General features: G+C 32.0%; 1 protein-coding gene across 2 annotated transcripts in view; it reads left to right on the top strand.

Moving 5' to 3' along the window:
• Positions 1-13,178, top strand: part of LRP1B (LDL receptor related protein 1B) — a 1,768,615-nt gene that overhangs the window by 1,029,651 nt on the left and 725,786 nt on the right. For both annotated transcript variants that reach the window (XM_069473041.1, XM_069473049.1), the window contains exon 12: positions 8,288-8,468. In XM_069473041.1, coding sequence (XP_069329142.1) covers positions 8,288-8,468 — 181 coding nt within the window. The remainder of the gene's footprint in view (positions 1-8,287; positions 8,469-13,178) is intronic.

Raw genomic sequence — 13,178 nt, forward strand, 5'->3', positions numbered from 1 at the left:
TCTGGTGAGTACATGTGATGCTTGTTTTTCCATTCTTGGGATACTTCACTTAATATAATGGGTTCCAATTCTCTCCAGGAGAACCACAGAGATGTCATATCTTCATCATTCCTTATAGCTGAGTAATATTCCATGGTATACATATACCACAGCTTAAAACACTTTCCCAGACTCTTTGAATAAACATCTCTTTTTCTCTTGCACAGCTTCCAATTGTTTTCTTGAAGAGGCACATATCCTCCTTGAATGGTTTTATACTATGTCATTATTCAGATAAATTATTCTGCATTAATTTTTATTATAGTTTCACTGTGGATTCATTTAGTTTATATACTATGCCAAAATTTTATCTCCTTTTTTTACAGATAATGTTAATATAGCATTTACATCTTCCATATATTAAAAACAATGTATTTTCAAAGCAATACATTCATTTTATTAATTTAAAAAAATAATTTTGAACTACCTTTAATTTAGTAGAGAAGTTGCAAAATGCTACAGAGAAATTCTGTATATCCTTCTGTCTTAATCAGTTTGGGCTGTCATAACAAAATACCATAGACTGGGTGACTTATAAACAACAGAAATTTATTTCTTACCAGTTCTGGAGGCTAGAAGTTTGAGATCAGGGTGCCAGTATAACCAGATTCTAGTGAGGGCTTTCTTGCAGGTAGCAGACTGCTGATTTCTCATTGTATCCTCACATGAAGAAAAGAGAATTAGAGAGCTCTCTGACCTCTTATTATAAGGGCTCTAAGCCCATTCATAGGGGCTCCACCCTCATTACCTAATTATTCCCCCAAAGGCCCCACCTTCAAATACCATCACATTGGAATTAGGATTTCAACATATGAATTTTGGGAGGACACAAACAAGGTGTCCATTGGACTCTCAGAGTTTTCCCTAACATCTTAAATAACTATGCTGCAATTATAAAAACCAGAAAATTAATGTTGATACAATACTATTAACTAAAGATTTTCACCCATTTTCCATAATAGGTTTAGTTCTTATGTCTTCTCAGTCTCATGTAGCCTGTAACAGTGCCTCAGTTATTTCTTGTGTTTTAACATTTCATTTCCCTTCATATAGGCATTCGTTAACTCTCCGTAAAGTTAGTCATCGATTATATTTTGGTAGGAAAATAATAGCTATTATTCATAGAGAATTTGATTATGTGCCAGGCACTGTTCTGTTTATTATTCTGCCCTTTTATCCTAACGTGAGTGGAATTGATTCTCATATTTTCGTTTGAGAAAACTGATGCTCAAGCTTAAGCAATTCACCACCAAAGGGTAAGCAATTCACCAAAAGTTACCAAAGTGGGGGAATCTGAAAAACACGTATGAACTTTCAATATCTATGGTCTTTGTGATTTGAAAGTTTGTACCCCAAAACATTCTTCACTGAGGTAGTCTTATTCTATCTTTACTCTCTTCCCTGCTTCCATGCTCCAATTTCCCTCCTCCAATAAAACATTGCTTATATTAACTTTCATTTATTCCTTATTATGTTTATCATTTTTTCTTTACAATTTTGGAGGTCAACTTGAATGCAAAGTGGGGTAGGCACATTGGAACATGGGTTTAATTTTAATACTTGTTATATTGACTACAAACTAAACAGATCCTTGCAACTCACCTTACTTCTTTGGTTCTTTGTTTCATTATTTGTAGAACATAGAAGTTGGACTATATGGTTCTTTAGTTTCCTTTATTCCTAAAATACTGAATTCTTAACTAGGTTCCTGCTTAATTTCATTACTCCATTTGCCCCTGACTCACTGCTTCAGTTTTGTAATACTGCCTGTGTACCAAGAAGGGTTATGACTATGTGTGTTTTCTGAGATATTTATGGAAAGGTGCTGTGAAATAAATTATTATTAAGGACTTGACCTCTTTTACCACATTTACCTATAACTCACATATGCATTTTTCTGTGCTTTTTCTCCCTGAGTATTTATGTGGGTCTGAAAAAGTATAGGTTTTGTTTGATTTAGGTTGGTGGTAAGCTCCAGGAGGGTAGCCACATAAGATGACACATTTGTTCTTTGCTGTGGCGGTTATAAAAATAATGAAGATTTACAGCCTCTGGCTTTTCAGCTTAACTTGAAATTTAATGATCAGTATCTTTCACTAAAAATTGCTAAGCATTATATGTGTTACATTGTCATTTTTTAAAAATTCAGTGAAAATTATCAATTGAAGTGATGCAACTTTTTGAATATTTAAATGACCAAATGCAAAAACATGGAGCATATTAGAAAATATACTTAATAAAAAGTCACTTTCTATGAAATTAAATTGCTCAAGTGACCACTAATAGAGTTGCCTGTTCATCTAATATGAAAAAGATTGAGTAATTTACTACTGATGAAATAGGTTCCAAAGTGTTTTATTTCTATAAATTGTAGCCTATTTCACAGGAATAAAAGGAGTTTTCAATAATAGCTCTGATATATTGTGTTCAAAAAATAGGAGAGATTTTAGCTCTGTTTTCTCTTATTAAGTAGGTAGAATTGTGTAGTAAAAGAGTGTTAATAGAAATGACTTTTTCCCAATTCACAATAAGGACTTTTATATTATCCAAACAATTTTAGCAGAATATTGTAAAATGAGCTGCATATTCCTTTCATATCTCTAGGGATTTCTCAAATTGGAACCTAGTTTGTCCTCTGTAATATATACTTTGCAGTTTCATCTGAAAAGAATACATATGAAGAATGTCCTTACTCTGCCTAAACCATTCATCAAAATTATTTCCAGGTCACAGGTATGATGATGGTGTATTAATCAGGGTTCTCCAGACAAACAGAATGAATAGGATATATAGAGAGAAAGAAAGATTTGTTTTAAGGAATTGGCTCATGTGATTGTGGAGTCTGGCAAGTCCAAAATTTGAAGGGTAGGCTCACAGGCTGGAGACTCAAGAAAGAGTTGATATTGCACCTCAAGTCCAAAGACAGACTGGAGGCAGAATTCCATCTTTCTTGGGCATCTCAGTTTATTTTCTATTAAGGCTTTCAACTGATTGTTGAGGCAAATCCACATTATGGAGGGCAACCTACTTTGCTCAAAATCTATTGATTTAACTGTTCATATCATCTAAAAAATACCTCTGCAACAACATCCAAACTGATGTTTGACCAAACATCTGTATATATGGACTAGCCAAAATGACACATAAAATTAACCATCACATATAGCAAGCTAAATGATAAGCTTTAAGGTGTGCTTGTATAAATCAGTACAGAATTTCCATAAGAGCAATAACTTGGAATTCAGAAAATTGTGATTATATTTGCACATCAGTTTGTTTGCTCTATCTATATGCATTTATTAGTGTCTACCAAATTATGTTTTTTCAGGACCTTTTCTTGGAGGATAATCTCCATGGATCTCTCACATTTCTGAATTTCTTAAAGTGAGACAATTACCGCCTTTTATTCTGAATTATCCTTTCAAGGATTCTTGAATAGAGGAGTCTTGGAAGATAGACAGTCTCCCTCCCTCCGGGGCAAACAACAGGCCTTCTTACTGCCCATTATAACAGATTTGGGATTTCTAAACTAAAGAGTCTCCTTTTGTAATGCTACCCACTGTGTGTGAAAGCATCCATATGGGCCCCTCCCAGTTGCCCCATTGGGACTTTGGAGTATAGGGAACTGACACCAATCTGCTGATGATCATGCTGCTTGTCGTGCCAGAGCAATAAAGTCATTTATATCTGACCCACAAGTTTTGTGCGTCTACTAGCACCCATGAAACAAAATCTGGCAAACTTACAGGCCTGAAAGTATGGTAAAAGCTCAGTTCTTAACCATTCTTCACATCTTTCATTTTAATTACTACTTTAGATTACTTTATTGCTAACTATGATGCATACTATGGCACTATCTTTATTCTTACATGGGTTCATTGTATCAAAGATGAAATATCTGAATGTCATAGAGAGATTATCTGTATCTCCCCCCTCCCATTGAAACTGACAATATGCTTTTAATAAAACAAGGAAACCACTGATATATTCTATTTCATCTGGAAAATAAGATCCTACTCTACATATTTCTTTGAATACAACAGTAAGGTATTTGGTTCTTACCAAATGGCTTGTGTGCCCTGTGTATTTACTCTCTCTAACCTAATAATTGAGAAGAGACCTGGAATGAAAATGAGGATGAGAAACATCAGCCTCAGCTGGCCACTAGGGACAGATGGTACAGAAAACTTTACTCTATGACCACAGACCCTTGAAACCTCATGAGATCGCAAATTCAGTAAGCAAACCTTGCTGCCACAATATTAATTAAATCAATGTCGTTCACTCATGTCAGATACATATGAGCTGTGATGCCTCAGGCCATATTGAAAAGCACAAAGAAAATTTGTATTAATTGAACTACAGGAATAGGAGGCAGGAGAGTTGTTCCAGTGCTGACTCTGAGGCAAGGTAAGGCATCCCTGGACTTAGACATATCTACACATGCTGCACATCCAGTTATTTAAGGCATAGCATATTCTGTACTCATGTACACACTTTTGTTCTAATTCAGAAAAAATGATGCCCATGCTTAGGATATATAACCATGGATAAATTTGGATAAAGTGAAAAACTGTGGATATTGTTTTTATAATGTCAATTTTGGGGTGTAATTTCCACACCCTAGCTCTTTATTTTTAATCAAAGACCCAATTTAAAATTAGGAGATTATATTTTAACTGTATGAAATTGTAATCCTCTTCTGTTCCATGAGTAACATCTAAAAACCTGACCTGTAATTAAGTTTTAGTTTTACAAATATTTTTTTTTTCCAAAACCACTCTCTTTAAAATGCTTATTGGTTTAATCTTAAATTCATTTAAAGAACTTTACTCTTTTATTTATTCCTTTCAAATCCATATCATTATTCTTTTTAACTTAAATAAATTTTATTACCGACTATTTATCCTTATTTCCGTAATGGTAGATATCCCTTGTAGGAAATAGTATTGTCAGCTTCAAGAATTTTTTACTTAAGTATACTATGCAATTAAGTATCAAGCCTAACTTTAAATAAGATCTGTATGTGTGTATTTAATGTACTATTCATATAGTATTGCATTTATACAAGTTATTTCAAAATTATTAGAACGATGTTTACAAAGGGAAAATGTGGAATTTTAATAATTTGAGCAAAAATAATATATTAATCTTAACTATTCATAGAGTACATGAAAAAGTCTGTTTATTATCTGAAGTATATATTAATAGATAAATGTCCCATTTCCTTACTTAACATGGAAAATATAAGCATAACCTTAATCTAAGAAATTTTATAAGAAACCATTACCTACTAGAATTTTTCTTTTTATTGAAGATATACAAACATGTCTAGAGTCCACTGGGTCCTGCCTGAGATTTTCATTTGGGTGGGGAACCTATGGCCTTCTGGATCCTTGAGAGCAGCCTTTTGGCTAAACCCAAATTTTATAAAACAAACCTTTTTAGTAAAGGAATTTGTTCTGTGAAGCTTGGATTTGGTTGAGGGGCCACACTTGGGGATCTGGAGAGTCACATGTGGCCTTGAGGCTGCAGGCTCCTCACCCAAATTCTATTTCAGGCAGGACCCAATCACACCCCTTTTAATAAAATATCAAATGTTCGTAAGACTGATGCTCTATATGTCTTAGGGTTTTATCTAAGTTGTAAGTTAACTGAAACCAAAAAAGATTCCCAATTTGTACGTAGATCCTTATATGAGTTTCCTTATTTCAAAATTTGTATTCAGTCTCTTTCTCTCTGTAACAGAAAAAAACAAAAAAAGATGTAAACAAAAAAACAACATTAAAAAATGACTGTAGGCTAATTTTTTTATTACTATGTTAATAGACTAGATAACTAGCTAAAGGGAAGATTATATAGTAATAATAATGATACTGTTACAGTTGTAATGATAGTTATAGCAACATTTATATAATATTTACAATGTTCCAACCATTATTTTAAGAACTTCACATATATTTATTTATTTAATCCTCAAAGCAATCCTGTGACTTAAGCACTATCTTTATAAGCATTTTAAAGACCAAGAAATTGAAGAAGAGAAAGGTGAAATAACTGGCACAGTTAGATAGTGAGTGGCAGAGCCTGGCAGTGTGGTTCTAGAATTTGTGATCCCAAACACTATTTATAGTGTTCAAGCATTTCATTTTTTCAAAAACAAAATAAACAAACCAGTTGGAGACAGGATACTTCCAAATTCTGCTTCTTAGAAGTCAATTCCATTTCATTCTTACTATTTCTTCATAAGTGATGCTACATCTATATTTCTAAAATTGGCTACTGGTAAAAATGCAAGAATATATTATTTAAAAAGCATTTTAAAGGAGAAAATCATAAGATATTTTCCTATCAAGTAGCACCCATAAGGAAAAGAGCCAGAATGGATATAAAAATATTTGAATCCTGATATATTAATAAAAAGTAGCATATATTAAGATGTTACTATATTCCAGGCAGTATGCTAAGTGTTTATATGCAGTGGCTAATTCACCCCTTGTCATCACCCTATGGAGAGGTGCTATTATCATCTTCACTTTACAGATGGAAAAATCAAAAGATCAGAGTGACTGAGTTTCTTACCCAAGTGTCAGAAACAAAATTTTCATTCATGCCGTATTTAAGCTGCTTTATATGGAAAAAAAAAAAAAAAAGTCTCAAGTCAGATGTCAAAAGAAAAAGTTTTAAAAATAAAAGGGTTATCCAGCATGAAGCCTTTCCATGCTGAAGTAGATTTCAAATGTAATCAAATTTTTGAAAACCAACTAACAAGGTAAAAATCAGCTACAGACCATAATAAAGAAAAAAGAAAAGAGTAAAAAACCATTTTTTCTCCATTATGCCAGAACAGGAAAATGCTCAGTAAAATTGTGTCAGTAAGTAAAGATAAAATTAAACTTTTTGCTTAAGCATAGGTACAATTAACCTGTGAAAATTATTCATATTGGATGGTAATGAAGCAGATAGCTTACTGAAATTGAGAACGTATCTGATTCACTATAATGAGATTTTCAGTTAGATCAAATCATACTTTTTATCAGTCATCTAGAATCAGGGCACATGTTGATTAGCAGAAAGGGGTACAAAAGAAAAATTTCTTTTATTTTTTCCAGAGCCAGAAGGGCCATGATTAAAGAATATGATAATAGTAAATATTCGTTATGTCTGCATGTGAGGGCATGTGGTTTCTAAGTAGTGTGTGAATACACAGCTCTGTCTCTAATGTACTACCACCTATTGCTTTGTCTAGTAAGTTCCAGTTCTGCAACTCTTACCCAGGAGAGAAAGAAGAAGTCTATGTAACAGACTCCCCTGGTTTTGAAAAAAGAGAAGGAGTTCACAGTAATTCCTCATGCAACAAAAGAATGGAGCTGTCTTTATGATGTTGTGGGACATTTGGAGCATGGTTTACAAAATGGCAAAAAGTGAGGACAGTTACTGCAGAAACTCACCATAGGAACTGTGCAGTTTTGAAGGTCTCCATGCTGGGGGTGATAGGGCTTAGATTTTCATCCCATTTCTACTGCTTCGTCAATGATAATAGACCATAAGCAACTGCCTTCACTTTGGAGTGTTAGTTTCCCCTGTTGTAAAATAAAGGATCTGAATTAGCTAAACTCATAAGATTATATGTTTACAGATTTCTTTGATTTATCATTGTCCGTATCTTATAGAAACCTGCAATAGGGTCCTTTTTAAAATAAGTCTAAAATATATGTAAATATCGATTCTTTGAGATTCACTCTTGATGCAGTTCTAAGATGAAAGCCTGTTCTGGGCTTTCCAATGTGTGCACCTGCTGGACCTGTTCATCTCTGTGCAAGAGAACATTCATGTTATTTTGATTACTCAGATTACATATTATAAGTTTGAACATGCTGTCGTAGTGCTAGTAGATTTTTCTTCTGAACAGTCTTTACTACTGCATTTTTCACGTATTTTCACCCTTTTTTGCCACATTACTTATATTTTCCTGTTTTTCTGCAGATAACAGTCTGAATTACAATAAATTGAGGTTCAGTTAAAATATTTAACCACCATTGATTAATTTGTCAGCACTTGTGTACATGAGAAATCCATGTGAAGACAGAGGATTCATTATTCACATAAAAAGGCATTCAAAATAAAATTGAAAAGTATTCTATGGAATAATATTTGCAAAAATCACACCATAAAAAATTCATGGATCAGAGTCCATTTCTTTTTGAATAAACTTTTTATTAGTTTATTTATTTTGCTTTTTTAACAGATCTGGATAATGTGGAGGGCATTGCTGTGGACTGGATCGGAAATAACCTTTACTGGACAAATGATGGCCATAGGAAAACCATTAATGTGGCCAGACTGGAAAAGGCTTCTCAGAGTCGGAAGACTCTTTTGGAGGGAGAAATGTCTCATCCCAGAGGGATTGTGGTGGATCCAGTTAATGGGTATGAATAATTGAACAGCTTTATATAAAACAAATGATAATAAATAAACCTGTTTTTAATGTATTTAATAATAGTAAGCTTTATTTAAATTTATGTGTATAGTGGAATATACACATGAATGGTCTGATTGGGAAAAGGTATGCATTTAGTAATTTTCTCTTCTAGAGAATGTACTAAATTAACATGTCAAAATATATTAAACTGAAATAAGTAGATTATATAAAGTATATATTTCTTGATTTATTCAGATTAGCACTATACTTATTTAAATAGCCTAATCTCACATAAATAATCAATTCAATGTGGGAATCAATCAATATATTTTTTAAAGGCAATTGTAATTTAGTGTGTTCAAAAAAAAAATAGCAAAAGGTTTTGTACGTTTACTATGAGCCAGGCATTTTATTAAATAGGTTACTATGTTCCTATTCTGTAATCCTCACAATAATTTTTTGAATTAATTACTATTCTCAATCCTGTTTTATAAACTAGAAACTGATAACTGACCTACAAAAGACCGTTCAATTAATAAGAGACTGGATAGATATTTAAACCCAAGCAGCCTGTCTCTAGGACTTTACTCTTGGCCACTATATTCCACTGCTTTTTATTAGTCCAGGATGGTAATCACATAATTTTAGATACAATTGTAATTTCCATATGGGGCATCATTTTATAGTATGTGTTATTTGTTTTAGAATGGAATATTTTGTTCAATTCTTATAATATATTTTCTTTTAATTTTTATTCATACCTGTTACCTGAATGCAAAATTGTACTTGTATTAATAGAAATATCAAAGAAATGTGGAAATCCTAGCAGAATTTCATAATTAAATGAATGTATTGCATATGTTATGGTTACAATTATTTGTATGTGTGTTTTCCCTTCATGGCTTATATGTCATTGCTTCAAAATAACTTCAAAAAGTGGATATTCTTTATACCTTACTATACACATACAAAAAAGTATATTTAATTAGATAAGAGGTGTGTGAATCCCTTACAAACTGAGATCACCGAATTGCAGTTTGTAGAATTGTTTGTGTTAAGAGTAGCTCCAATTGCAATCAGTGTGCATCTTCCTAGGCAGTGGATAAACTCATTTTATGTGTTTTCATAGGCATAATTATAAAGTAATTTCAGTGATTTTATGTGTGGATTCTATAATTATCTGTTTAATTCCCAGACTTTTAAACCAGGTCATCTATCTGACCTTTAAACCAAGCCTATCTTAATTTTTAGAGAGAATGTTTATTCCCACTGCCCAATTCTACTTGAAGCAAGAAGTTTCAAATATGTATTAGAACAGCATTTTTCTTTTCACTATTCTGTTAGAGAAAAATGTTTTCTGATAGTGTTAAAGGCTCTTTATTGTGCTCAGAGAGATGACATAAATGTGGAGGTCATACATACAATCATATAATTTAGAAAGAAATTTAGAGACCACTAGTTTCATATTTCTTATCAAATTTAGGAATCCCTTTCAACATCTCCCAAGTATGTAGGCATCCAATTTATGTTTGAAACCTACAGCATCTACATAGTTTACACATTTTGTAGGCAATTCTCATTGATAGGAATTTTTTTTTTCTTTTCATTAAGACAATATCTGCATCTCTGCTGTGACCATCTATCAACTGACCCTTTGTTTACCTTTGATGCTACAAAGAGTGGTTGTTATATCTCTTCCAATGGACACAAATTTTCAAATAGAATAATGCTATTGTACACAAATCTGAAAAAATATCATATGTGTATGTGTATATGTGAATGTGTGTGTGTGTATTTAAGCACACATACATATTTTATCTCTGACAATATGCTATGTCCAGAGCTCTGCAATAGATTTACAGTTGTTAAGAAAACAGGCATAGCCTTAACCCTTACAAAGCACCTTGTGTTATTTGCGAGATGAACAGTGGGGAGATATAACAATACATAAGTACCAAATGAGCAATAAATAAATAAGCACCAAATATAATTTCAGTAGACCAAACTTATAGAGAAAAACAAATAGGTCGATATGATGGAGACTAACAGGTAGAAATTTATTTAAATAGGTTTGCTGAGAAAGCCTCTCTATAGAGGCATCATGTAAGCTGAGACTCAGCTGTAGAGAAGGAACTAGTCATGGAGAATGCAGGAAAGAGTATTTGAGATTAATAAAATGGTACATTTAAAGATCTTAAACTGGGAAAAAACTTGGACATCAGAGGAACTTAAATGAAAACAATGGTGCTGGGTTGTGGATAGCAAGAGGGAAAAGTGACTGAAGATGAGATTGGAAAGAAAAGCAGGGCCTTGCCAGCCATGATAGAAGCTTTGTATTTTCTCTTCAGTGAGAGGGTAAAATAGAGAAATAATATAATCAAATTTACATTTTAAAAAGAGTAATCTTATTTTTTCATAGAAAATGGATTGGAAGGCAGAAGTAGAAATGAACCATGCAAATTTAATTATTCAAATAATTGTTGGAGCCTTATACCTAATATAATTTTTAAAGAAAAGATTTAATTTGTAAAACTCAATTCAAAGTAAAATTTTATTTTTAAGTAAATTATTTTCATAAAAGTTGATTTATTTACATTTTTTTCCTAGCATAATATCTATTTGCAGCTGTACACAGGAGACAGTCACAGATTTTCTATACCATACAAACCCATTAACAAAAATTACTCATTTTGGAGATATGCTTTGTCAAAAGATTCATAACCAATTACAGAATCAATACAATATTTACACATTAAGTTTTTATTACAATATATTATTCAGTAACTACCATATAGATCAATATAAATTAGTAATAAATAATTGTCCTCAAGAAGCTTATAATCTGGTAAGCATGGTATACACATATAACACATGAACACAAAAACTTAATTGTAAAATAAAATAGAATGAAATAATATATGCTTTTCAGAACTTCACTGAAGTTTTAAATTTAGAACTGAGTCTCAAAGAAAGAATAAGATCTCCAAATGAACAGAGTTAGTCCCAGGTATTTGAGGTGTGAAGTTAAAGTTAGTTACTGTAGTTTGAAGGGGCAGTATAAGTAATTGTTTAAAGGCAGTGAAGTTAGTGGTAGGTTTGAAGTGTGATGAATTCATTAAGGCAAGAGCACAGTGCATACGAAGGAACATCATAGGAGATAAAACTAGAAACATGCAGAAATCATCAAGCTTATGATAAGGTATTTGGATGTATTTTAGTGATGATAGAATAATTGGAAGGTTTTGAGGATAAAATTCACGTTTTTAAATCCATAATTTAAAAAAACAAATGATGACATTATGACAGCTGTATGAGAAATGAAATAGACTTGAAAAAGAATGCCCCATTGGCATTCCTTTTGAACAGTAGCATTTGTAATAGGAACAGAAAAGTAGAGATTGAGATAGGTACACTGAAAGAATGGGATTGGTAGACCTCAACAATTGTTGAAATGGGGATAAAGGTAGAGGAGGAATAGAATACGATGGCTTTGTTCCTCAAACTCATAGCTATAAATGAACTCACTTCTTTTCAATAATTTCACATTTCACAATTTATATCAATAACATAGAAACTTATATCTCCAGTTCTAACATCTTAAAATATTGTCTATATGAAATATGTCCAAGCTGAGTATGTATTTTCTCCCTGAACAGGATCCTTTTATATCTCTATCTTATAGTACCATACCTCCCTAGTTAGTAGCTAAGTCAAGTGTTTCAACGGGAAACATGCATGTATTCTACTTCCATAGCAGTGAAGCATTTAAGGATTTAAATATTTCTAGTATTGGCCACCACATATTGCAATTCAACTGAGAACATGATTTTTTTAATTTTTATTTATTTATTTTTTTAAGGCTGGTCAAGTGAAGAGAACATGATTAATCTCAATAAAGCTAAGCTTACTATCCCAGGGTGCAATTAAGAGTAGGGAATAATGCATACCCTTAATTATTTTAATTTTAATTAGAATCACCAACATGCAATACCATTAAATATGATGTATACAATAAATATTATAAAAGAACTGAAAAGTGTTACTAAGAAACAGAGGAAAAAGCTTATTTTGATTCTTATCCCCACAAAGGCTAGAGATGAACTTCATCAAAAAATTGTATTTGAACAAGTCTTGAAAGAAGAGGTAGAATTTTTCTTGCTATATTAGTGGAAGGGCATATTAACCTAATTTTTATGTGGTGACTATCAAGAATCCCCCTTAGAAAAATATTTGTATTAGCTCCTGCTTATTTTATAGGTTATATTTCCTATTTTGTGTATTTAAGAATTATCATCATATGATATTGATTATAAAGCATTTATAATATACTTTTAAACAGATAATTAAATGAGTAGATAATGATCACATATACATCTTGCCTCTACCAAACTGGCATTGTTTACTTAGAAAAAAGCTTTTTCTTGTACTTTATTTGAATAAAAATAACTTTAGTAATTGATCAGTTCAGAATTCTTCTTTTTTTCAAGCAGTAAAACAATATGCAATATATTTAGAATGTCCAAATTTATCCCTCTCTTTTGGTGTGTGTATATGTGTATGTATGCACACATATATATATATGGTTCAGGTTAGTCACAGAGAAAAAGTGTGTCACCATGATCAAAAGGAAAATCTATAGGGAAAGATAATTACAATTTTAACAAGTTATAAATTAGCAATAATAAAACGGTATTAACTATTTATAAGATTTCAAGAA

This window comes from Eulemur rufifrons, chromosome 1 (assembly GCF_041146395.1).
Source record: "Eulemur rufifrons isolate Redbay chromosome 1, OSU_ERuf_1, whole genome shotgun sequence".
Classification (NCBI taxonomy): Eukaryota; Metazoa; Chordata; class Mammalia; order Primates; family Lemuridae; genus Eulemur; species Eulemur rufifrons.